This window comes from Apaloderma vittatum, unplaced genomic scaffold, assembly GCF_000703405.1.
Source record: "Apaloderma vittatum isolate BGI_N311 unplaced genomic scaffold, ASM70340v1 scaffold33123, whole genome shotgun sequence".
Taxonomy (NCBI): domain Eukaryota; kingdom Metazoa; phylum Chordata; class Aves; order Trogoniformes; family Trogonidae; genus Apaloderma; species Apaloderma vittatum.
In genome coordinates, this window is record NW_009708041.1 from 16219 (window position 1) to 43747 (window position 27529).

General features: G+C 42.3%; 1 protein-coding gene across 1 annotated transcript in view; it reads right to left on the reverse strand.

The window, feature by feature from the left end:
* The window catches only part of ABCA12 (ATP-binding cassette, sub-family A (ABC1), member 12), a gene marked incomplete at its 3' end in the record, with an annotated part of 41406 nt that extends 15416 nt beyond the window's left edge, over window positions 1-25990 (reverse strand). The window contains exons 1-24 of the mRNA XM_009866414.1: window positions 25170-25990; window positions 24430-24545; window positions 23633-23739; window positions 21899-22152; window positions 21665-21777; window positions 21109-21233; window positions 20124-20297; window positions 19031-19195; window positions 18082-18283; window positions 17358-17497; window positions 16670-16789; window positions 15421-15511; window positions 13879-14058; window positions 12068-12383; window positions 9498-9612; window positions 7709-8038; window positions 7049-7118; window positions 6813-6947; window positions 5965-6120; window positions 5009-5186; window positions 3227-3445; window positions 2379-2575; window positions 1873-2033; window positions 559-783 (exon numbers count right to left, since the gene is read on the reverse strand). Of these exons, the coding sequence (XP_009864716.1) occupies window positions 559-783; window positions 1873-2033; window positions 2379-2575; window positions 3227-3445; window positions 5009-5186; window positions 5965-6120; window positions 6813-6947; window positions 7049-7118; window positions 7709-8038; window positions 9498-9612; window positions 12068-12383; window positions 13879-14058; window positions 15421-15511; window positions 16670-16789; window positions 17358-17497; window positions 18082-18283; window positions 19031-19195; window positions 20124-20297; window positions 21109-21233; window positions 21665-21777; window positions 21899-22152; window positions 23633-23739; window positions 24430-24545; window positions 25170-25990 (4710 nt within the window). The remainder of the gene's footprint in view (window positions 1-558; window positions 784-1872; window positions 2034-2378; window positions 2576-3226; window positions 3446-5008; window positions 5187-5964; window positions 6121-6812; window positions 6948-7048; window positions 7119-7708; window positions 8039-9497; window positions 9613-12067; window positions 12384-13878; window positions 14059-15420; window positions 15512-16669; window positions 16790-17357; window positions 17498-18081; window positions 18284-19030; window positions 19196-20123; window positions 20298-21108; window positions 21234-21664; window positions 21778-21898; window positions 22153-23632; window positions 23740-24429; window positions 24546-25169) is intronic.
* Between the last annotated feature and the right edge of the window lie 1539 nt (window positions 25991-27529).

Sequence of the window (27529 nt, forward strand, 5' to 3'; positions counted from 1 at the left end):
AAGGCAAGAGTCATCACTGTTTATAATTTACTTTATGTTTCTGGTACAACTAAATGTATTTATTGCACTAGGGGCTCTCCACGGGCAGAAAAGTGTCCATGTTACTCCAAGATGCACCAGGTGACACACTCGTACAATACAGCATCCATGCCCACGTCTATCATCTAAGATGGTTTGCGAACTCCCTCCCTCCTGACTGCATCTCTAGACAAACCCAGATTTGTGGAGACCAGAACAGTTCAAAAAGCAACACGTTATTGCCCTCTCTCCTTAATCTAACTCCAGTATCCCATTTTCTGGGTAAAATGTCAAAGATCTGTCAGTAAGGCGAGACAGTTGTACATTTTGTGCATTAGAATACGTATAGATTTATGAATACATCTACACATTCATATGTCTGTAAGTGTAACTCAGTGAACAACCAAACCACTTCTTCCCCTGCCTGCAACTCTCAAATCCAAAACATGCCACCATCCAGCCCAGATAGCAGAGCTACCCAGTGCTGTGAAGTTAATCTCCATAACATTTCATTAAATCGAGCAGATCCTGAGCTCATACCTCTTCCACGGTTGTGTTTGAAATCCCGTAGCAACCAAGGTGGAGATCATTCAAGCTGGTATCGAGGGCTCTGAGAAGCGCCTGGTAGGCCCCTGAGACTGTGGACTTGAAGGGGGGAAGCACGTACACGAGCTCTCCACCAATATCCTCCTTGAGATAAGCCTCTGGGAGATGTGACTGGATCAAGGAGGTCACTGCTGTGGTGTCACACTCCTCTATCATGTTCTGAAAAAGGAGGAAAACACTCTGTGGTCACTGAGGGCTGGCAAGGTCCCCGTCTTCTTTATTTCTCTGAACTCCAGAACTCACACTCTACACTCAGCCTTGCCTTGAACCATCAAGGAAACCTTGTTCTTTTTCAATAAAACAGAGCATTGACATTCCACTTTTCTGAGGGCTACAGAGGCTGGTCAGGTGGCCCCATTGGAGAGCCTCCTCCTGTTTTGAAGAAAGTGGGGGCCACACATTCTGTCAGTATCTCTCACCAAGAAGCAGTGGGGTCACATCCAGATCCCCAAAGTTCTCTCATACCACTACTGACCTTGGATCTGTCATGCAGTTCCTGAAAACGTATGTGCCTGCATCCCCAAACAAGCCTTGATGGCCCCCCTCTGAGCTGAAGCTGCCGAGAGCTGTAGCTCAGCTCCACACAGGCTCCCAAATAGGAGAATCTCTGCCTCTGCCCCTAGCAGTGCCTGCTGTGGTCACCATGCCCATGGGACACAAAAGGTGGCTAAGGCCCAGCGGGGAACAGAGGACAAAAAGGACTGCATCATGTACCTGGCATACAGGAGGCTCAAGTTCAGACCTCTGCCCTGTGTGTTAGAGCTGCTTGGCTTTGTGTAGAGGGGCTGAAGCTAAGAATCCTGCGTTTTGGGGAATTCTCCATATGGGATGTCTTTCTAAAGGAAACTTATTTATAAAAAAGCACATAAATTCCAGCATGGGACGGGCAGAGCAAGCTGAACAACAGGATGTCTTGTAACACAGGTATCTCAGTGGTTCATGCGTATGAATAAATGGTCAGCCTGAGGAAACAGTCCATTATATTCTTGAACCTGTGTATCCAAACCCTAGGGTTTCAGCTCAAATCACATCTCATTTTCACCTGGTTGTGTAAAAAAATTATTACATGAAAATAAAATTTTACTGGACCAACCATTCCACTGATAACATCTAGGGCTGAGATGAGCCTTCTGCAGCATGCTTCATTTCTGTGGGACACTATGACATGCCTCCTTCCTTCCTGTCATATGACTGATTCAGTTTCCTACCCAAGATGCTGGAAAATTTAGGACCAACTCAGACACAAACCTTCTTTTTTGTGAGTGTCAGGTGGTATCCATCACCAAATGTTTCCTTGAGGTAGAATGGTGAACCACAGCATTTGAGCCCTCCGTGCTCTAGGAAGGCAATTCGGTCACTCAGAACTTCTGCTTCATCCAAGTGATGTGTTGAGAGAATGATGGTTCTCCCTGGGAAACACAAAGCTGATGTCAGCCACCACAGAATAAACACACGAGACAGGTGAAAACTGTGCTGAATGAGGGGACACAGGTGAAAATCGACTGTGCTTTTTTGTAATTATTAATGAAATTGGATGAAAGGCAATGTTAGAGAGAAGCTGAAAGTTACTGTATTGTAAATTGGGCATCCTGGCAAAGTTACCTTTCAAATAACACTTTAAATTTACAGAAACCAACCAGCATGCACCCAGAGGGCCTCCAAAATCCCAGCCTCCCACAATTTATTCTCCATGGTTTCCAAAAGCGACACAAATCCCCTCTGCCACTGGGCAGCATCTCATCTCATCACGGTACCTTTTTTATTCTTGGAGATAATTTCCCAAATACTTCTCCGAGAGCATGGATCCACTCCTGTGGTTGGTTCATCTAGAATCACCACCCTTGATCCACCCAGGAGAGCAATAGCTATAGATAACTTCCTCTTCATCCCCCCGGACAAGGAGCCAGCTAGCTTGTGACGATGGCTGTACAGTCCAGTCTCTTTCAAAGTACTTGAAAACAAAGCAAAAACAAACCCTAAAGATTGTCCTTCAGGCATCTTTTAAAAGCAGGGGATCAGAAAATACCTAAAGACCCAGCATAACTGCAAATGAAAAACTGCTCAAGTATGGACTGCTCTCCTGAACCGTCACAGTGCAGGGAAATGATTCACCCTGTGGCTCAGTGACTGGGATTTTAATTTAAAAATATTTTTTTAGCATGTTTTCAAAGTTTCCATTTGACAAGTCAAGGTTAAAGGCTCAACCTCATCAACTGAGAACACCAAGATCCAAACTCCCTGGGATGTTCTGGCTGCTTCACTTCTCTGCAGAACTAATAAAGCCAACATCATCTTTCTGACTAGTTGATTAAATCTCTTTCTGGGGAAACTTGTAAAGCAGCAAGTACTAGACCCTTAGGCCTATATAAATTCACCTCCAAAGAATTGCCACAGAAGCTTGTAAACCCTCTGGAGATGTTGTTTTCTTACAGCCACAGATATCAATATATTCCTCTAGTCAGACTACAGCCTTACTTGAAATCTATGCTTGATCTGCAACGGTCCTCAGAACCATTCATTTGAGCTTTTCCGTGGCAATGGCACTACCACACAATGATTTTGACAGCTCTCTCTCTCTTCCCCAACCCTGCTATTTTCATACCTCTTCACTTCTCGGTAGAGCTCCTGTTTACTCCAGTGAGGGACTTTGATGTACCCGTAGAGCAGCAGGTGTTCCTTTGTGGTGAGATAGTTAAAGAGCACGTTGTGCTGCATACACACCCCCATGTTCTTCCTGATAACTTCCTGGTCAGTTCTGATGTCTTTGCCGTACACAAAGATAGTACCTGATGACGTAGGGAACAACCCAGTCAAAATAGATCTGGAAGGAAAGAATTAATAAGAAGAGAAGTTAGAAAAAGGAGAAAGCCAAAGGTAATTTTTTCACATGATCCCGTACCTATCATCACTTTCAAAGTTTCCATACATGGCCATCACACTTCTTCCAGCCAGAGATCACTGGCCACTCTTCCTTCTGCTGTCCGGCTGTGCTTCGGCAGAGCAGTGCCCAGTTACCATCAAAGCACATCCCGGTACCCCTCTGTGGGAACGTGAGAGCAAATACCAAGCTCACACACTGAACTCTGGCTACTTTTCACATATTCTTTTACCTGCTTCAGCCCTTCTCTCCCTAAGTCAGACCCCATACATCAGACCCATTGCGTACCCCATGCATCAATACTCATGAATACCCTTGACTTCCAATTTAATCACTGGAAATTCATATAATGCAGTTACTCTACATTCTTTGAGGTTTGTCTGCAGTATCCAGACAGTTTCATACTGCTAACCACAACAGAGGTTGAAAACCACATCTCTGTCTTACTAACCACATCAGAGCATGGAAACCTGACTTCTGTGCCATTATTAACAAGAAATGGGAGAGGACTGCCAGATGAGGCACCTCACAGTTGGCAGTACTTTCATCTGGCTCAAGCGAATAATTACTGACCTAGCAATATCCTTCACACCCGAGTCAAACACTCTCTGCTCAGAATAGCTACTTGCACAACATATATAGGTCACTTTTGGTGCTGTCCTGCAGGGACTAAAGGGAGAAGATGTATGTCAGACCACCCTTCAACTTTCCAGAGCTTCCCCTTCTCCTGGGACTTTTAATCATCATTAAAAAGGAAAGAAGTAACCTGTGGCCTTACACAGAATTTGAAGTCTGCACTAAGTTTCAAGAAGCTATTATACTTTTCTGCATATCGCCTTTGCCTACACTTTGCAAACAGGCTATGAGATGAATTGATAATAAGCCAAGATGAAGCACACATCTGTCTTACTGTTTTTAGCTCTTCTGAGGCTTCTATTTATCAGCTTAATGTTGCTTTCAGAGCAATGCACATATATATCAGTGGAGAAATCAAGTTCTACACGTCTGTTTTAGTGCTGCTTTCCAACAATCCAAATAATAATTTATAAACAGCAAGACTGGAAGGGCTGAAAGGCCAACGTATTAACCCGCTGCCATTCCAGCCCAGCCAACACATGAGTTTGAGCAGTTGAATTATACCTTTATTAAGCTTCCTCGCTAATATCACTTCAGCTTTGGTGTGTGCACACGCTACCCAAGGCTTTCAGAATAACCTAACCCCAGGTACCAAAGCATCGTGGAACAAAACCGGAGAATAGTCGCTGTGCTGCGTATTACAGGTATCCTACCAGATCAAAAAGCATGTTCCTAAGCAGAAAAGAGCCTTTAATTGTAACAGATGAAGGCATTGCTGAGGTCATCCATGAGCAAGATAAAACTACATAAGAGATTTAGCCTAATAAAGTAACTTATTCAGTCTCCCAACACTGCACAGCCCCACTTGCTCTCACCTTCACCCAGTCATGCTCCACAGTATTAAAAAAAGCAGCTTTGAAGGATACGCACATGGTCGTAGTTTTCCCAGCTCCGTTGTGTCCTAGCAGGGAAGTGATATTCCCTTCATAGAAGTTGAGGCTGAGGTTGTCCACTGCAGCTTTGGATCCATAAACCTTTGTAATGCTGCGCAGGGAGACTCCCAAGGTGAGGTCAGTGGGCTCGGGTTCCAGGTGAGGTGGGGCGGCACCTTTGACAGCAAAGGGAAGGGTCAGAGGACAGCTGCTGCACTGCAGCAGGTGTTTGTGCTGCTCTCCTCCCTTCAGAGATAAGCAGGGCTTTTAAAAGCAAACCACAGCATAAGTAGGTGCCTTTCAGCAAGGAATGGAGAGAGCATTTCACAGGATCTGTATCATCTTGAGCTCTCTGGGATTTCTCCTTTTTACTTCTGCAGCTTCTAATAACTCCTGACAATAAGCATTAATCACTTTTGAAAAGGTCTCATATTTAGATGTTTCAGAGCACCTAACTTAATTTATATGAAGCAAGCACAGAAAATTAGAGGACATACAGCAAATCTACTGAATTATTTTCAGCTAGGTAGAATCAGCAAGCTTTTCTGTGTGATCACACAGTATTTTACAGGCTAAATATTTAAAGAGATGAACAAAAAAGCACACATCCCTTTTGCCTAGTGGAAACCTGTATTTGCTTGCACAAGCAAAAGCATATTTCTACACAGAGCATTGCAAAGTGAGACACATGCATCTAATGTAACTGCCCAACTCCAATAAACATAAATATGTACGTGAATATCAGTACTGGATTTCCACACCAAATAGGAAGAGCAAATATAATTTAAAAGCCAAATCTCCATTCAGGCAAGTAACAGCTTCCATTTTTTCTCGTGCTACAAAATAAGGATCAATACAGAAACGTGCTTTTCGAGGATGGTGCCCCTTTACAAACTTAGCTTTGTTTACCTAAAACATAAGTTAGTATTGCTACCCCATCTAACATTCACATACATATCTTATTGTTCAGGGTGGCTTCTTTCCTCAGCATCAGCTTGGTGAAGAGAAGGCCGCTTCGTTTCTCATTCCAGAAGGGGAGGTAACTATTGTATTCAATCCAGTAAGATGGAAGCAACGGGAAATACCAGGGAGCAGCCATACCGTATCTCCCTGCAAGGAGAAGAGGAATCTCATTCAGGTTGCTGCTTCTGAGGAAGTATCACTATTGGGGTGCCATCAGAATAGCAAAAATAAACTCCACAGAGATCTCTCCCCTCTTGATGTGCTCATGTACTACTGATACTTGGTGGAGAATTTGCCCGACACACACAACAGCAAGTGTTCACTAATTTGTTATTCTGACTAACTTCATAGCTGGAGGGCAGGAGTACTTACATTTTCCACTGGGTAGATTTCCGTATGCCAGTGGACTGCTTCATTAGGTGGGGAAGAACAGCAAAAGACAAACGCATTGGCTCTTACCCAAGGCAGGAACTACTTTTTGAAATCAAATGATATAAGTAACGCAACACAAAATCACTCAACTGACAAATGCAGGCTAACATGCTCTGTTCTCATCTCCACTGAGCAGACTGCAAACACATCCTCCCATGTCCTTGGCTTCAGCTTCTTCAGAAGAACCACCTTCCTATGCAATAAACAGGAACCTAATTCTCCCTTGCTTTGCTCTGTCTCAGTTTCATTACTACTCTCAGACAGCTAAAAAGTGATGCTCCCTTTGATCTAGAAACAGAGGTATCGTGTGTGCAGACTCTTACTGCCTGAACCACCGAATCGGCCAGTGTTGTATTCACTGTTTTCCAGAAGCTGGTACAATGCCAGCCTCAATGCTTTATCCTTACCTGGGAAAACATTCCTTATGTACCATCCCAGGATAAAGTAAATGAAAGAGTCTATCAGAATGAGCCAGCACATCCAGCCAAAGGAAGTGTTGTCTCCAATCATTGGGGACTTATACATGTTGTCCCACTGCAGACCTGCAGAAAGGAATTTAGAAATACAAATAGACTCCGTATTAGTTAATAAAATGTCACAACCATGAGAGCTCAAAGCCTAGTTTTGTCTACGATAAACATACCTATGCCCTGTGCCTCATATCGAGCAATGTACTGACTTGCATAACTGAACGCAGTTGGAGACAACAGACTCTGTGGAACAAACAAAAATGAAAACAAAGAACTTAGGAACTAGTCTCAAAGAGAAACCAAGTCAGTCAACCAATCAAGTATCTCATTGGTTTGGCCCACTGGGCAGGCAAATCTTTCTCCAGCAGTCACAAAGAGCACTGGACCAGGCTTATGATGGTTGACACTTCTGGTGATGGGCTGTAATGTCTTCTTAGAGCCTGCCTGCCTTTCGCTTCAATACCCAGGACACAGCTTCGTCCCTTATCCAGGGCATTACTTTAGGCTTTTGAAATACTGGCTGACTTCTGGAACCTAATACCCACCTATTTCTGTCCTTGGTGAGAAACATGGCTAGCAGGTGGGAACTCAACGAAATTCCATAACTGTTGCTTTCAGTCATGGGACACAACCAATTGCAGGTCTCCCTCAAACAGACCATGGCCAATTCTCCTGTCATGCTGTTGTACCTCTCAGCATCCACGGATGGAATTTAGAAAGGCACCCAGCTGATGTACATTTGTGACACAAGCTATAACAAGAGCTGAAGTTTTCTGAAGGTTGAATGTCCAGTTCCACACATACTGTCCCTGCCACTGAAAAACAGAACTTACCAGCAGAGTCTTCACAGAGAAGCTCAAATGATTCTCAATGACAAGCAACACGATGAAGGGGAAGAAGGTGAGGATGTAGACAAGACTGCCCACCAAGGCTGCTATGTTGGTATTATTGAAGAAAACACTGATGAAGTAGCTCATGGCTATGATAGACAGGCTGTAGTCCATAAGGTACAGGAACAGGAGTGCTGTGTTTGTTTTGGGAAGGATGTCACCCACTTTTAGAACAATGATGAGGAAGGTGACAGTAATTAGAAGGAAGATGGCACACTCTATGAACCAGGCGATGAAATGGCTGCTGGCATTAACACCCATCATTTTCATGTACTACAGAGAGAAAGGGGGAAAAAAAATCACAAATGACAAAAGATTTTTTTAAGAGATCTTTCTGCTGATATTTTGGGGGTTTTGCAGTTTCTGGAAAAAGCATGCAACCAAACCATGCTCTTTCATGCTTTAGCATACTTTATGTTGATAACCAGGGAGAAACCATTTGCTAACATTTTTGGAACACCCTAGCCTAGCAAAATAGTCTATTGCAAAAGAACAACACAGACAGGATCCGCAAGTATGAAGAACCGCAGCCCACAAGCTCTGAAGCAACTTCTGGCTTTAGATTTGTAAGTTTTCCAAAGCATTTTGGTTTTTTTTTAAATTATTGTATTGAGGTTTAGGGCTGGGCTGGCCACTACGTGCTGACAGATGCTCTCTAACTCCTTTCCCTCCCCCAATGGGAAGGAAAAGGGAATAACGCAAATAGACATAGGGACCAGAAAAGAAAACTAAACCAGCTAATGCTAATTGATCTCATGGCTTCAGCGTATCTTTGAAATCAAACTATTTTTCACACAACTCCAAGACAACACATAAGACCTAAATTACAATGGTTACAAGGAAGCAATATGAATTTATATTAGCTAATGATCTAGTCCACAAGACTTGTGCAAAACTGGAAATTTGCACTGATAGAAGCAAAAGAAACTACAGGTGCTGGTGTCTTGTTGTAGATTATTACACACCTAAAATGGTTACTGACACCCTAGTTCTTAGAGATGGTGAAACTGGGTTCCCTAAACTAGAGTGAGACTAGCTAGTCACTGGGGTTCACTCATTTTCAATCTCATCACAGTTCATAGAGACTCCTGTCTTGGAGAAGTTTTCAGTGAATCAGTATTTGTTTCCATGGTATCGGATAAAAAACAAATCTGTTCAAGCTTTTGTTGCTTGCTGAAGCTTAGTTTTACAAAAGTTCTTTACCGCTCCTCTCTGTTGATGGTGTTCACACTGAAAACCTGAGTTAATTTAATAAATTCCCTATGTCTCAATGTCATTTCTTTTCCAGCAAGCAACCTGAATGAAGAACTTCATTTCAGAGGAGTTGATGTAATATGTAGCACCTTCTGAAATATTAAGTATAATAACTTTAAGGACAGGAAATAAGTCACTTTTCATGTCTTTGTCCCCAGTAGGTATGACTCAAAGTCAATTTTCAGAGAGCTTTAAATCTTTAGAAAACTTGCAACTTTGTGAGGTCCCCACATTTCCAGCACTCAGAACTGCAAAGCAGTATTCTCACCCCTTGAAGGGCAAATGCCCTGCATTTCTATGGTTTTGAGCTTGGTTACAATGTCAGAATTCAGACGCTGCAGGTCAAACAATAGGTATTTGGAATATTATTTTCCTTAATGCTTGCTTCTCTCCATTTAATATTGCACACAAGACATACTACCCACTAATAAGGAAAATCTGTTTATAATTTTGCACGCCCCAGGAAGTTTTACCGTACCTCATAAAGCCTCAGATCTTTCTCTTGAACAAGTGTTTTAACAAAATCAGCTATAAACAGCACCCAGGCAGCCATCAGAGCAAATGGAAGAGAGTAGGTCACGCTGGTTAAAAACCTGTAAAAGGCAAATGCAGGCTTTAGCTGAATGCAAAATGTTCTGGGGATTAATGCTTTATACAGAATATATTTTTCAGAATAATACTTTGGCACAAGAAAAGACATGCTTATATTTCAAAAGGTGGAGTATAATTAATAATTACAAAAAAAGGCCATTTTGCCATTGCATTGGATTTTCTATTCATAAAACTCCTGACTGTTCAAAATCTTTTCTCCTTTGAAAAAAAAAAAAATCAGAGAGGGATTTCCAGATGTATTCTGGGAGTTTTGCTCAGCAGCACCCCTGGCAGGAGCAGGAACCACCATGGGCAGCAGCAGCATCTCCTGGCTCCCTGATGGCATGCATCCCATTTTGAAACATCCCAGCAGCCAGTTCTAATTCCCAGTTCTGTTAATAGGTATAATGGTCAAATTTTGTTAGCAGATCATTTTTCCTGTTGCTTGAGTTGTCTGGATATAGTTTCTTCCCCTCAGAGGGAACCCACAAGTCAAGGGTTACAGATCGAGGTCTACAACCTGGGCTTCACTTTAGTGAAAACCTTCTTCCTGTGCCAAATGCGGGCAGAAAAAAAAGACAGCAATGCCCAACAGTAAATTTCTCCTTTTGTGATGGAATGCAAGTTCTTGTAGCTGGAGATCCATCTCATTCTATCTGCAGGGCTTATGCTCTCCTCTCTCATTGCTAAACTGGCTTAAACAAAAGTCACCAGTGTTATTTCTGAGAAAAGTTTAATGTAGAACAAAAGTAAGAAACTACAATGATTATATTTGGGTTTACATTTTTTTGACTTTTGAAGCTCAAAATTTCCCACAAACCATGGAAATGCTTCTATGCAAATGAAGCCATATTTATAAAGAACAACAAAAAGGCATTTCAGTTGCTCAATGACTACTTTCTTGTTTGGGGCTTTGGCTACCACCTTGGGAATGATGTCTAGGCTATTAAAAATACAGCATTTCTCGCCACTTTCTGTGTACTGGCATATATAGTCCCTCCTTTTCCCTACTGGATGGTAACTATGAGAAAACAGGAAGCAGTCATTTTATGGTGACTTCTACTGGATGAAGATCCAGTGCCTTTAGGTATTTTAATAATTGAGCACACTCCTGTCCTTCTGAATCTGGGGTGGGGAGGGAAACCTAAAGGCGAGCAGTTTTCTCAGCAGCCCAAGAACAAGCAGAGGAGCAGACAGCACTGTAGTAAATGCCTCCGGCAGCCAGTTAATCATTGTACAAAACTATCTCACAGCAATAACCCATGTATTTGCAGCTAGAAGTCAACACTCGGTTTGAATGCTATAGCTCCTATAGCTATATGTCCCACATAATATTTTAGCTCATGCAGTAGACACATGGGCTTTTTAGCAGAAAGAGCTCCTAGGTCTACTCCATACTTTTGGTTCAGGGAGGCCCTCAGTCAGGGCGGAGTGACCTTCCAGCCTACCCAGACTATTTGCTGAACGCCCTTCAGTGATTTCTGACGGACACTGAAATCCTGGTGTGTTTTCCGCTCAGTTTGGCCACCAGCTGTGGTCAGGGTAGTAACTCTGAGGAAGTACGATGCTGCCAGCTTTCCAACGCAGACCAAGATTGCCTTGCCAGAGGGGCAGGTCCTCAGCTGTGAGAGATTCGTTTCTCTCTATTGCATTTGGCAGAGATGCAGTTTATACTAGCTGCAGATCTGGCTCAAGATGAGTGGGAAGGAAAATGATCCAAAACTTTTTGATCTGCTTCACCATTGAAAACTTATTCAGGTCCACACAGAGTTCATGCTGCACTGCTCTGTGTAACAGGCTGTTAACCCTGGCAACTCGGCACAACGACAGCTTCTCTGTCCTCCCTCATTATCGCAGAGATGAACGGTACAATTTTGTCTTCCCTCTTATCCTTCTTAAACCATCTAAGAGGCACCTGTATTGAGAGCTATCCACTGTACACTGAACATTAGCTAGAATCATTGGAATTAACAACAAATACCACAGCTGGATAGCAATCTCTAGGAACAAAGCTCATAAACCTCAAGACTCTTTTTTTTTCCCCCCTAGTAAATACATTTTCTAAGTTTTGCTGCACTGTCTGCATGTAGACATCTGCAGAACAAGCCAACACTTTCATTTAACCTGCCAACACCAGTCTCAGTTCCACCATGTGTAGTAAAACAGGGGCAACAAACTCCACCTGCTGTAAAACCTGACAATTCATATACATACAGAGCACTGGAAACAAAAATTTAGGCAAACTAAACATAACCCACTTATACTAGAATCCAAAATTCCCTCTTTTGTCCAGACCCTTGGAAAATAAAAAACAAAAGAACACCAAAACCTGCAAAATGAAATTATTTCTACACCACGTGAACATGGTATTAAGGCGACCAGCGTAGCTGGTGAACTCCACCAGTCAGGCAAGACAAACTTACACAGAGCACGAAGACAAAAGCCACACAAACTTACATGTCCTTATTGTAGCAGGGATAGGGCATGGCCTGGACTTGAACAGCTATTTCCTCTGGATTCTTGCCAGTCTGCAACTCAATAATGGCTCTTTCAATGCTGTCCTGGATATAAATAAATGCCCGGCTGTAAATTTGGCTCTGCGAGGTGGAATTGTGCGGGCCCACCGTCCAGATGCGTTCCCTTATTCGGTTGGTGGTTTGCGTGATCCTGCTGCTCATCCGGATGGTGTAGTTGAGCACAGGAGGAAGGGCCAAAGTCCCATAAACTGACTGACCAGGGCTGCCACGGCTTGAAGGTAGCTTGAAAATAATACCTTGGAAAAGAAAGGGAAAAGGCTTTCTTTCAGAATTGACAGCACAGGAGCAGTACGCATGGATACGCGGGAACTCCTCATTTTTATACGTTACAATCCTCATTTTTATACGTTACAATCCATCTTTTCATTTCTTTGTCACACAAATAATACTCAGATGGGTAGGCTGCTTATCGAAGCTCTAGAAGTGGAAACTATACATCACCACAACTGCTCGTACTTTCAAATGTGACCAATGATTCTGGGTGCAAAATACATCCCCAGAGCCTTTAAATCTTTTCTCACTGAGCATTCAGAAAAATCAAAGGCTCTTAAAAAAACCAGCTGTGTTTGGAAAAATCTTGCTGTTCACATGGACTCTCAGATATCCGTTAGGTGTGTCACTCGGTACACACACCTCTCACGAATGTGCTCAAAGATGCTCTATCAATAGAGCTCTCATAGTGGTGCTGTGACACAAAAACCTCAGGAGCACGGTGGTGTAAATCGTTTATGACCCATACACACATTTTTGTCCCCATACAAATTCCTGCAAAGCTGAGAATTTAAGAGCTTGCAAGTTCTTGTTAGGAAATGGCATGCCGTAGATACAATTTGACAGACAGGACTTTTTTTTTATCCTTTAAAATGTCTCAGTAAAGGCAATATCACAGAAGCTTTTCTCTCCAAAATATATTTCCTGATTATTCTATATAAAGCATACAATAGAATGAATGACAAACATGGAAGAAAATCGTTTTTATGCCAACAGACAAACATTACTAAGGTCCAAAATTCCACGAAAAGAAAGTTTCTATCTACCCCTCAGTTGTGAGGTATTAAACTAAACAGGTCAAAGGACTTATAATAAATCCTAATTGAGCAGATACTGGGCGTTCTTTAAAAATCAAGATACATTTCATTCAAATTAATATAAGCTCCCATTCTCTACTCCCCTCTGCCTCTCTGTTGTCTGATCTGAAACTGCAATTTGATCTACTAATGTGAGAAGTGTGATCAAGGAGACCCAATATAATACGGCTGGAACATCTCAAGAGCTTTATGACCTTCTAATAAGTTGAACTGTCTCATGTTTGGACTTGGTGAACTTAAAGGTCTTTTCCAACTTAAATGATTCTATGATTCTGTAACACCTTTCTCCATTAAAGCATCATTTCCCATGGAGGCCTGAAAGAAGGCAGTTGTCATGAAGATCTCCTAAGAGCAGTGAAACCTTCTTCAAACTGAGAATTACCCAAGAGGAACCACCAGTTGACCAAAGGCTTTCTATAAAGACAGCAAAGGTATAGGAGAAGAGGAGGTATCAAAGGAGAGTGTAAAACCGTGCAGTAAGGAGGTCTGGGCGTGCAGGTCCCACACATCACCTTAAAATCGATTGTTGTGTGATGGGAGCTGTGACAACAGTTGCTGGTAGAAAGCCAAACTTCTTATGCTGCACTCCCACCCTGCACCAGGCTACCTTTAATTTACAAAGGAACTTGAGACTGTCACATACTTGCAAAAAGCTCATTCTTCAGAAAGAGCTCTTTAGCCACCTTTTCCAATTCCTCTAAGTTTTTGACTCCTTGAATGCGATTAAATGAGACACAGGAGGACACATTTACAGCAAGGGTAGCTAATGTATTCAGCTGATCAACAATGTCAGCGTTGTTCTGTAATTCCAGCCGAATATCATCTGGAAAAAAAAATAGCAAGAAAAACAAACAACCACAAATTAAACCAGCAGCATCACTACACATTGGAAAAAAATCCAATACATCATTCCACTCTTTATACAAATAATGACACCAGAAAGGAAGAAAAAAACTCATCATACTAAATACTAAGTGCAAAATACATTTCTGCACTTTGCAGCTCAACAAAGGCATGTTGCTGACCCAATTTTTATGTTAATCATTTGTAATATGCTTGTGAGTTTGCCTTTGGGAGGATGCCAGCAGTGGGATGTGACAACCATCCTGTATCAGAAGTTGCTACTAACCTGCTGAGGTTTTAGACTCATATAGGAAGCTGCCCCCTTATTCCACATCTTATGGGTTTCGATGTAATAAACTCATTTGTTGGGCTGCTGTGTCTCATGGGAGAATGTGCCTTATGCAAGCACATCAAGGAAAAGCTATGTCTGTTGTGCTGATGTGTGTAGTAAACCTGGTAATGGAGTTTAATAAAGACACTGCTGTTTCCTGGCTGCTTTAAAAGGTGACTGCATAATGCAGTGTAACTAATACGGAACAGCTGCTGCAGGCATGATGATTTTATGGGGAATTAAAAGACAGGAGATGCTACTCATGAAATAACACAGGGGTCATCACGAGCAGTATGCAAATATCCTTCTGACTGCAACAGATCACCACTCTTGGTTTATGTTGGTTTTGCTGGCATAGCCCAGATCTACGTTGACATGCATGGCCACTCATTGAAAAAGAGGGTAGGGACAATAAGACCAGCTAGGAAGGGACTGTGATCACTGTGCTGTGCGCTAACAGGGGATGTGTCCACCACTGCTCTCAGCTCATGATTCCCACAGTGCAGATCAGCAGCTCTCACCTTAAAGGACCAAGCAAGGTCACCAGAAAACAGCAAATTCCAGCAAAGCATCTCCTGTAAAGACGCCTCTGGCTTCACCAGCCTGGGTACCTTTATGTGATTCTTTGCTTTTCTGCTCTGGAAAACTTCTAAGTTGAGCCCTGATGTGATGCAAGCGAGCTTTCCACGTTCCCCAAGAGAGTTCCAGGTAGCTCATTTGAAGTGCTAATTATGGCTAAACAGTGTCCTCCAGTGGCCACATTCAGCTGCAGAGATTCCCATCCTACCATCTCTTCAACACTCGGGAGAAACATCTCTTCATAAAAGCCCTTTCTAAGAGCCTTTTCCCATAGACCACAAGACTTGTGAATCACAGCTGAGATTGCTTTGCACTAAAGCATCCAATACTGGCCAGAGAAGAGCAACACCAGAGGACGGTTACAACTTGGTGACTCAGGAGCTCCCAGACCTGAAGTACAGAGGCGAGGGCAGCAAATGTGGAACAACTTACCCAGTTCGTTTATTTGACTCAGCAGCTCAGCTGCATCCAAGTCCACCATCAGCTTGATAAAAACCTGCACAAAGGGATTCTGCAGGGTGTTCTATCAACAAGCAAAAAGAAAAAGCATCAGTTTGATCACAAGGCCCCTTGAGCTTACTTAGTGTATTTCTAAAATATAAGAGATCTAAGCCTTCACTGAACACTAGTGCCCTCCTACTCCTTTCCTGATCTTCCACATTCCACTCAGCATATCAGGATGGGGACATGTTAGCAATGGAAATGCCCTACAGAGCCCTGTGAACCCAAGCCAGTGTTTCCTGGAATCAAGAGAAGATGGCAGTTGAGTCTCCACCAGGCTCTAGAGTCCCATGGAAAAATCGTGGATAAACTTTATTATTCTAGAAGTGCGGTAAGTTTCATTTGTGCCTGTTTTAAGTCCTGTGAAGACAGCCAGAGCTCAAATTTAGCCTGGAGACCAGTAGACAGATTTTTGTTTGGCTGTGTAGTTCATTATTCCAATAATAAGTGCAATCAGCAGAGAGTATTTGACTTCACTTTTGCATATTCCACTCTGGATTTTCTCTCAGAGCTGTGGAAATTACAATGAATTCCAGCCACTGAAATTAACTTGTAATGCTTTAGAGTTCCAGAGACCTCATTTTCACAGTTTTGTAAGAAAAGGAGACAATTTTTACTGCAGAGAATGGGAAGCAAGTATGTGAAACATTACAGCCTACTGCTTTCTGTATCCAAGCAAGGCTAGGCTCCTTAGGAGGGGAAAAAGAAATCTTATTTACATTCACTGACGTACAAAGACATCTTCCAGCTCTTATGTGTGAACCCAGAGCTACATTCTTATTATAGATACCATTTCATTTTCTGAAAAAGTCATTTCTTGCCTGGTCTTGGCTGGCTGGATCACTCCATCAAGCAGAAAGTTAATTTACAAACTGAAGAGCGTTCCCTGCTCACCGTAGCCTTCCAGCAGGCCTCAGCATGGCCAGTGTCAGAGAGCATGTTACAAACAGATCATTTTGGAGAGAGAATTTGCATGGAAAGGTGCATCAGGAATATTTCTGTTACAGGAAGAGGCAGGCAGGCATAGAAACCGTGAAGTCCAGGAAAAAAAGCCTGACAAAGTTTCTCCAGTTGACCCAAGATGTGTCTGAGGTCCAAGGAATCCCGGTTTATTTCAGTGAAGAAATCCACCCCTCCAATTCCCTCCCACAGGAGGGAGAGGGCAGGTAGGATCTCATACCTTGATCATCGGAACTGTCTCGTTTAACTTAGTCAGTGAATTCATGATGACAGGAGACTTGTCCAACCACTCCTGGGACTTCAGGGCTAGATCAGCCATCTGCTTCAGGGTTGCATTAGACTATAAAAAAGCCCAAAACACATGAAGATTCATTTATTCACTACCTTAAAGCTTTTGAAAAATAAATATGTCAATAAATCAGCCAAGGTAAAATTTGATTTCCTTAGGATTTTTCTTAGCACCCATAACACTGTTTGGCAAAACATCCCTAAAAACACTGAACTTGGATGCAAGTATTTGAAAATATGACCTCATATGTGACATTCGGAGTATGTCTTGGATGTGAGGTTTCCTTCTACCATTGGTCTGCTGGTGAACAAGTACTGGTTATAGGATTTGTCTTGGGAGACATCTCTCTACTATTGGCTGAAAATATGGAGGTGAAACTTCATAAATTGAAGGCCTTAAAAATTGTATTATATTAAACCAACAGCAAATTATTTAAAAGTAAGATTCATCCAATGCCAAAGGATTACTCATGTGACCAGCAATGTAACTGGAAAATGATAATTTGACTAATACTCAGACAGAAAATAGACATCTGCTTCTCAAATAAGCAAGCCCGCGCTAGATAAATCACAGTCCTTTTGAGCGGGTGTATCCTGATGCACTGTAAAGAGAGACGTACCTTTCTCATGATTGCTTGAGTTTCTATGGTGTCTGGTGTATAAAGGATTTTGCCAAGCACCATTGGTTTTAAAAAAGACCAGATTAAAGCTCCAGTTGGGGTCTTCACCAGGTCCAGGTAAAAGGATAAGCAAAACGGTGCTGCAAGGGGCGAAAAGCAAACAAATTGCACAGAGCACAAACAGACTAGACATGTGAAAGCTACCAGTGTATTTTCTCCCATCTGCCCAGTTTGTTGCTGCGTCCGGTGAGTGACTTCAGAGCCCTCTTCACTGACTGATATAATGTGTCTTGACAAAAGCAATCCACCCCCAAGATCTCCTGTTGCTGAACTCAGGACAAGAGCCTTGTTGTTCAAGCCAAGATTCTCTGCTTGAAGGTTAAACGGGGTTTTGTGAGCTCAGAGGAGCTAATAATGTCAGTACAGTTGGACAAACTACACATCAAGAAAAAGCAGTGACCTGTCAGCCCCTGAGACTGGATCATCAACAAACGGGAAACAGTGCAGTACCAAGCACTTCTCTGCTACATAGGCTGTTCTCCTTTTAACATTTAGGGAAATAAAACACCAATAATTAGAGCAGTGCAGATCTTCAGCTAGCACAAATCATGAGCACTTACAGCCCTCCAGAGACATGTGGGGGAACAGCTCAGCACTGGATCCCTCTGGAAACAGTGGAGTTTGGTTCCGAAAGGTTTTTGCCTTAAGGAAAAGCCAGACTTACTTGAGTCATGAGGAATCCCGTATTTCCTCATCATCTTTTGAACATAGACATCCTCCACAGAAGAACTGTTGCCTATAGGGTCTCCAAAATCTGGAAGCAAGGACTCAAAAAACAGGGGCGTGATCTCCTGGTTGCAGAGAACTTTTGACATGGACTTAAATGTGCCATGTCTTATCCTAAAGTTGTCTGTTTTAAATAATGCCTGCAGAAAAGATAAAATGCCAGTGAATCCTGCATGCTAAAAGCATCCCATTTTGAGAAGAAAAAAATAAACTACCAGAATTAGAATATTGAACATTAGACCTCGGGTTAGAAGATAGAACTGGTCACACAGATATGCACGTCCTATCCCCATCTGGGCCATGACTGCACGTGGTTCTGCAATGTGCAAGGCAACGTGATGACCAAAACCAATTCCTGCAATCTGTGCTGTCACTGACTACGGTTCAAAATCCAGTGCCGGATGAGGTTAGTGCAACCTGAAGTTACTGCAGCTCTCAGAGCAGGACTGGGTTTGTACTGGATGTTTTAGGCAGTCGTGAGGCTTCAGATGTGATCTCATGCACGCTAAAGCTACAGCAAACTTTTGCTGTTGACATAGGTGGTTCTGGAGAGCCTTTAGTGGGCAGTTCTCCAGTTGTTTTCACAAACTGATCCCTTCCAGTATTTTGTTGAAAGTCTACCCTCCTTCAAAACAGCTATTCATTCCCTGTGTTTTTGTTCCTAGTGTCCCCCCCTGTCATGAGCACATGATGGTCCCACTGCTCCAAATCAAAGCTCTCCCAGGAAGGCAAAACGTAAGTTTGACAGAAATTTTTAGAACACTGTTGCTTTAAAAGAGAATCAGTAATCTACGAATTAATACACCTTTAGCTTCTAGGGTAAGAAATTCCTGTGAAAACTGTTCCAGTGGTGTTTGGCCTCCAAAGCACATGCAGACTACACGTACCTGAGACAGTGGCACATTCCTAGACTGCCGGAGCTTCTTCAGTGAATTAATAGCTTGCAGCAATGGATCAACTCCAGACTCAACCTGGTGTCTGAAATATTTCATTTTTTTCAGAAGGCCTAACATCTTGTCCATGGGTTTCTGAAGCTCCTTAGGGAAAAACATCTACAAGAGGCAGGAAGGAAATGAATTATGATTAGCAGGAATCTGTGTGCACATGGATGTACACACCCATATTGTGTTAATTCCAAGAGAAAGACTGTGGGATTTTCAAAACTGTTAGGAGGCTTAGGGAGCGGATGTCCCATGGGAAATGAATGGGATTTATATTACCAAATCCCCAAGTGCTTTTGCCAACCACTCCCCTGAATATTGTATATGCTGAACAGCACATTTTTCCAAACACCTACAGTTAGGAAATGCTTATCAGATGTTGGCTCCAATATAATTTGAGTATCTAAGAGGTAGCATTTCACACAATGAAGATGTCAAACACTACAAGTGACTTTTGACCTAAGCCAAATTGATTGGTGTTCTTATTTAACAGCAATTTTTCCCCAGGATCACTTCTGTAGCATTTTAAGATATGTATTCAATACACACTCCTCCATGAACGGTATTTTTATGTGCCGTTTATATAGTTGTGTGTGCGCGTGATATTTGAAACCATTTAATAACTTGGCAGTACCAACTAGATTGGGAAAATATACTGTATAGGACTTTTTCCAGGGCTTCCCTTTTCAAGGAATAAACAAAAATTTAGCCCAGTGCTTTATTTTTAGGAAGCCCGAACTCAGCTGGGAACGTTCAAGAGGTTGTGACAGCACATAAGCGATACTAGCAGATAGGGAGGAATTTAGAGTAGGTCCAGTGCTTTTAAATGAGGTTTGCTGGTTTATACCAGCTGGGTTCCTCATTTATATCCACACTGTCACAGCATGGATATGCAATAAAAATTACTGCGTGAGCAAAGCCTGATCTTTGGCTTCTGTAAATCAGCATAGCTTCTGGCCACTGTGATGATATTTTATGACCTTTCAGCCACTACACGCAGCAAAGGCTATAGAAAGCACTCTACAAATCCAGCACTAACCTTGTATAAGAAATTGTAAATGTCTAAGTGTCGTAACAGAGTGACCCCCAGGATGTACATCTCACGAGTCCTCTCTGGAAGAGGGAGATTGCACAACTCCTCTGCTACCATTTGCAGCTGTGGGTCAGCAGGACGGACACTACAAGACTCCAGCTGGAAGATCTGAGAAATAAGCTGTGTTTGCACAAAAGAAGAGAAGATTTGTTAGGGGGTAGACTGCCCGCTCCAGTATTCCTGGATTAATCTTACCTTGCTGTTGTTCTTTCCACAGTGTCATATTTCAACCCTGAGAACCAGAAAAAGCCTACCCATTACTTCTGCTCCAAGGGACAAATGCTAAGGATTATATTTTACTGCCCAGCTTGCACAGTAGTAAAAGCTTTTGTGGCTTCAATTTCCCATTGACTGATGCACATGGGGTCTGGAAAAGAGGGTGCTTTTTGGGGCTCAGACCAGACAAGATGGTTGGGAAGGGGAAAAGCATCTGGAGCTGTGCTTGCACAGCGGGCTGAGGAAGGCAAGCTCACCTCTCATTACGGGAGACTATTTTTGGACTCAGAGCACTCTCACGAATTGGGGTTACGTTTCTTCCATATGGACTGTGACAGCTCCTCAGTGCTGAGGACCCCACCAAGGACCCCACTCAGTCCTCATTAGTCTGTCACAACAAACTGTGCCTTAGCTGCGGAGCAGTTGCCCACCAGGCAGCGCATGGCTGCTTACCAGCTTCTGGTGACAGCCAAAGAGACCATATGGCTCCTGGTCTCCAATGGCTGAGCTGACGTCAATGACTGCTCTTGCTGCATTTCTGATGGCTATTTTGATCCGCAGCATGCCACGCTGTCTGTCCCTGTGGGGTCATCCACCTCCCTCTGTGCTGTCACACGTGCAGAGACCTGCTTAGCTGCGTTCGCTAACAAATTCTGGTTTTAATGGTCTGAGACGTAGAAAGCAACATGTCCCATCAGCATGACAGCAAACTTACCTGACTGCTGTTTTCTGGGAGAGATGCTTCCAGAAGAGCATCAATACTGGCTGTGGATATTCGTGTTATGTTTCTGAGATCCGCTTTCAGTTGGTCCACATTTTTTAATACATTTCTTAACTTTTCTGTAAAGAACAATCCAAGAACAACTGATGTCATATAGCAATCTCAAGCACACAGAGAGGACCTTAGGTGAAGTATGTATATGTGGTACAACATCGCTGATAGGAAAAAAACCCAACCTTGCAAAATAGTCATATATACTAGGTTATACAGTTTGATTTGTTGACAGTGATAGCAAAAAACTGCTCAAATAGAAAGACTTGAGACTTGCAGCACATCGGACTGTTCGGGCTGTACAGAAAACAAAGGGTGGTCTAGAACAGGCTCTCAAATTACCCTAGATAAAGGATCCCAAGGACATGGGACATAGCGTATGGTTATTTCATTAATATTGTTTCTTCCTGGCAACTAAGCAAGTCTGGGAATTTCCATCAGAAAGTACAGTACCAGTGAAGAAGTTTACGAACATTGTAAAGCAAATACAGAAAACTACCTTGCTTGCTAGAATCTGTTAAATTCTCAGTGATGTTCAATATGGAATTCAAAGTAGTCACATACTGAGGAACCTCTTGAAAGAAAGCAACTTCTGGTATGTTCTCCTGAAACCTAAATCAAAAAAAAATAGAACAAGTAACAAAATTTGGGATATGAAAAAAAAGGCAAGAAGATATTTCATCATTTCATAAACAGAATACTAAAGCGGTTTAACTCAGACGGAGAGCCTCACCACTTCATTTGCGTCTGGATGTTCGTGGCATCCCCAATCAGTATATTTTGAAGCTCTTGGGAGATTCTTTTATGATTCAGTACATTGGTCACAACTTGATTGCTCAGTTCAATAGCATGGAGGAGCTGCTCGTGAGATTGACTTTGTTCACACAGTTCTCCAAAGCTAACGTCAGGAAGATGGCAAACATTCTGTATTGACTTAAAGCTCTCATAGTCACAAAGAAGCGTTGTCAGATCCCGGAGGCGAGATATCTTCAAAGGAAATTTTGAAAAGGAAGACAAAAGCACAAACACCAGTTAGATGACAGAATTATAAAAGGCAAGTTTTAAAGAGTCTAGCGGTCCCTCTCTGTTTTACTTTAGGATTAAAATTTTAATATATGTTTCAGTTCATTTGAGAGGTCTCCAACAGAACACTTTTTAGCAATCACTCCTACATGAGCATGCAGCAGATCTGGCTACACAACATTGCACAGGATCTAATAAACCTTACAAGTCTTAACGTATCATTTCCGTGCCCAACATGCCTACACAACCATACTCCATTTGGACTTACCTGTTGACTAATCAATCTTGCCATAGACCAAATAAATCTACCTTGTGCAACAGGTTTAGCCTTTCACATACCACCTGGTCAACTCTACTACAGCCTACAAAAGAGAGTTGGCTAGAAGTCAGAATTTACGCATCTGCCAGCCCATGTAAAATTATAATCCTTTGCCTACTCTGCTGTTACGGGCTTCCCTCTTGTCTGACACCATTATTTACATTATCAGTCTCTTATGGCAAGAGCTGTTTTATGTTTTGTGCCTTTAAGTACCTGTCACACTAAGGCTCACTGTACTATTGTTATGGATATATTAACCAGCAACAGCATTGCATACTGTTATCTTTATTTAAAAATACTTTTAAATTCAATTCTGTTACTCATAGGGAGAAATAGATAAAATGCATGCATGCTATTAGTGCAGTCATGTCTGTGTGGTGTAAGAAGCATTTTATACAAATGAGGCACTGCCAAATCTAAAGCTGGTGTGGGAAATGCATGAATCAATATTGCTTTGGTGCTTAATCGCAGAAACCACTACGGTGGTGTGAGATATCTAGGGCAAAGGGAGCATGTGGAGACTTGGGCTACAGCCATACTGGTGTAGGTATTGCTCCTGAGGCACAGTGGTAATTAAGTCAGTTGTGCCAAGTAACTGCCAATTGGGTATGCCCGATTCCACTAATTTTCAGCAGGCAGAGGTATCTAACTGCTATTTGTGCCTTTGAGGACTACTCCCTACACCTCAAATGAAGCTGAGAACAATCTCAGGTCTGGAAGGTGTTTTGTTAAGTCTCGATATATCGAACTTTAAAACTACCGGTGCACCGATTGATGTGGAATATGCTGCCACTGGCAACCTCTGAAGTACTCATCCTTTTGGGATGGCTGGCAGAAAATGGAAGCCATTCTATCCCACAGACTGGGAGGATAGTGACACCTCTACCTTCTCAGAAAAATGGGTGTACGCTGCATAAGTACTCATGTAAGAAAAAATTCCTCACTGCAGTTTAATGATGACCTTTAAATATAGGCATCGGGCAGAAAAAAAAAGTTACAGTCCTAGTTTTTATCAGCTACTCTTTTAAGCTTTTTTTCCCCCATACACTGTTTTTCAAAACCTCTATTGCACATTCATGTATCACTGCAGGATGTCCTTCAAGTCAGCATTTTAAGCAGACTCACTTTTAGCTTCAGGAGCTCTGGTATGGATGAATGTTTCTCAGAGGTATTATTTTGCATAAAAGAGTTCTTTTTCAGGTGAGTTTGCTTCAAAAGCAGTGTGATGTTTTCTGTGCAAGAAAGAAAACAAAAGTTACTTGAGACAAAAATGCTAGACTTGCAGGAACTTCACAGATGGGAATATTTGCACTTTTATTCTGAGGCCTATTGAGCATTGCTGTTTTCCACAAGGCTCAAGAGCTCTGAAATCACAGACCAAGATCTGGGTTGCAATCTGGATTATAATGGATCCGTCCCAAGTAGGTGCTCTGGTCCTAAAGAAATCCACACTGGCAACAGGACTTTTGACAGTGTCCTTCAGAGCACATCTGGTATCTCTATTCTGTGAGCAGATAAACCTCTCAGGCTTTACAGTAAGAACATATGATGATTATCTATACGAAATACCACGCTAACTCTCAAAAATGACTGCTGTCATCTTATAGGTACATAAAGCTGTGAAGGGAATATTGGTTTCCATTTGTAAGATTTCTTTACCGGAGTGTCAGCAACCTGTCATCGCACAGCAAAGAGTAGATGTGCCTTTTGGATAGAGTTGGATGGAAAACCTATATCCACAATGTGACATAACTCAAAAGAAAAGGAGTCTGGCTTCTCGAAGCCTCACAGCTCCAGCTAATTCCCAGCAGATAAAAAATACGTAGCACAATTTCTTCCTGTCATTACACAAAACACATTGAAAAGAGAGGCACAACGTATTCCAGCTGAGGTCCCAGCAACATTAATGAAATCATGATTACCTGTCAATTTGTCGTCTTCAACTTCAGTGGCATTCATTAAACACATCAGGTAAGGGTTATAGCTGTTATTCATTGTCACCTGTAAGATGGTCTTTTCAAATTCCAAAAACAGAAATCTGAAAAATAAGACAGGATTTTAAATGAGCTTCTCTTTCAGAAACAAAGGCATTAGTGAGCAACCTGTCAGTTGTGCAGATGCTGTTCCCTGCCAGTGTAAATGAGAATTCCAGATGAAGCCATGTGTCTCCCATAACATCTCCTTAGTGAGTACCCTCCCAATTTTATTTCTTCATTTCTTTTTGTTGTTATCTCCCAAAGCTGTCATTCACTCTCAAACCATATGTACAAGAAAACACACTTGAAAGGTTCACTGTGGATGCAAGATACAGATGGAAAGGCATGCCTAGGGGAGACTGAGAATCAAAATTTAAAGACTTGTACCACAAAGAAGGGGTTTCTGAAGAGTTTACTACTGGTGGCAAGTCTCGTACAGCATTCTGCCTCCACCATGAACATGCCAATGTAGGAAATTTTGGAAGTCTCACTTCTAGTTGTATATTCAGTTCAAGGAGAAATTTCCTCTTCTTCAATTTAACCCACATTAGACCTAGTGTCCTAAATTAGGGTGATTTCAGGCTTATATTGACCCACTGGTGGGAAATACTATGTTTTATATGCTGGAATGAGAATGGTGGTCACCACCCACAAATCTGATTACAATACCCAAAAAGTGAACTCACTGTGTGATCAAACTGGTTGGCGACAGAGTTTGGTCACTCTGAGTCCAAGGCAGGGTCTTGTTGTACAGAGTTTCTGCCAGGTCAATGAAGTAATGAGCGGCAATATCAATCACAGCATCAAAATTAGTTTTGTTGGAGAGAAAAGACGAACTGGAATTTATATTGAACTCATTTAGCAGATCAGAGAAGTTCAGCCTCTTGAGAATGTAGTGACCAGCTTCTATGATTTCTAGAGCTGAAACTTCATTGGCAGAGTTGTTTGCCACTGCTTCCAACAACTTTGCAAAGGCAGCTGCTTCAGTAATATTCCTTTTGATGTTTAGGAAGCTGTCAACCGTATCCCAAACACTTGAGTAAGAACTCCACTGGGTGAGGTTGAAGATGTCTTGGAGTCTCTGCAGCAGGTCGTTAATGTGGAGCTCATCCTGCACCACAGTGAAGAGTGTGGACAAGTTATTCCAGCCTGCTAAGTTGCCAGAGAAATTTAAGGGGTTCAGTACTGTTTCATTCAGCATGAAAGGAATGAGCATGTCCAGAAGCTGAGACGGGAGCACGTCATCCACATCTTGCACGGCGATGAGGGGGCAGGAGGCATTGCTCTGCAGCAGCCCCTCCGTCACAGCAGTCAGAGCTCTCACCTTCTCCTGTACCCAGGAGTTTTCCAGCTCAGAGACAGCGTTTAATTTGGAAAGGAAACGCACAGAAAACTGCAGAGATTGGATGATGCACAACAGCTCCTTAGAAAAGCGTTCACTGCTGTTCTTGTAAACAGCAGCAAACTCTGGAGACAGTTTCAGGTTTGTTATGGCAAGCTGGATCATTTCTTTAAAGGTGTCATTGCGCATCATTCCACCCTCCATGCCCACAGAATCAAAGAGGGGTTTGCAGGGGCTCCCTGCTAAGGACTCACTTAGAGTGGTATTTTCAAACAGCATCTCGAGAGTCAGGTGGAGCACGGCCTGAGCAGAGCAGTTTTGGAGTGTCCCAAAATCACTGTCACTGCTCTCAAGGAAAGGACTCAAAGCTACATGCAAAAAGTGCCAAATTTTTGCTTCTAATGAAGCAAAGGAAGACTTAATGAAGTCCTTCTGCAGCAGGAAATGTGAGAAATTATAGACAATGTCCATTTTTTCTTCAAACGTTTTGTTTAAGTTTGTTTCATGAAGGACTTCCATTCCTGTTCTCCATATTTCAATCAGTCTCTTGGTATAGTTACTGTAAGAATCCAATAATAGGTTTATAGGTTCAAGCTCACTGATATTATAACTTTTCAGTAAATCTTTTAAAATCAAGATGCTCCTTTGCACAACCTGCAAGTATATGGAGATGTTGTCTCCTTTTTCACCATAGAGCTCAGACATGAAGGATGTAAAGTTGATCAGGTCCTTCAGTTCCTTGCTGAAAGGAAGATAGGTATCATTTTTCATAGTACTGAACAAATTTTGCAGCATATCTAGAAATGACTGGGAAGTGAGAGTGTCTGTACTGTTCCAGTTCATGGTCTGGAGCACTTCAGCAATATGCCAGAAAGCACGAAGTTCATTTCCCTGCCTTCCATGAGGGGAACTCTGGAGGTTCTGCATTAGCTTTGATAAGGAAGAGATCAGCAGATAATGATCACTGGTATTCACCTTTGCCATGGCAGCAAGAAGCTGCTCAAGGGACAAGAGCTGTTCTGCAAAATTTTCAGAAGTTACAGGGGTCAACAAGAAGTCAGAAAATAATGATGACTCTTTTTCATTTGTGCTGAGATAATTTTCAACGTCTTCAAGCGAGATTGCATGAAGTGCAATCATTTTGATAACCTCCCATGCTTTCTCTGTATTAAAATAAGTCCTGTTTAAAATCGTCTGATTCCAAATCACTGCAGCCATAGTTAGAATATCTTGATTTTCTTCTCCATAGGGATTAGGGTAGAACAATCCTTCACCACCAACTTCGTTCAGTGGGAGTATTTCTTGAAACATTCTGTCCAAGACCAGCGTGCTGTTTGTGTCAGAAGTTGAATTGAGTAAGAGTTTTAATGAACTATACAAATAATTCAGATCTGAGGATTCAGTTCCTCCAGTGGAATTATGAAAGATCTGATGTGCTAAAGTTTTTCCAGGAGCTACCCCGAAGTCCACAAGAATTAGAGCCTTCTTCATAATTTCCAGGAGCTTCTCATACTCACCCACTTCTGTTAGGTTCCATTTGGTGGTCAACACGTTGCCAGTGGCGTGCCACAGCCGCGAGAAATGTGCCCACTCAGACAGGCTGGAAGCATTTCTGCCCACCTGGAGCAGTTCATTTATGCTGCTGTTCCTAATGAAAACAGTCAGCAACAGACGGGAAAAGACAGGCAGACGATGCCAGTCTGC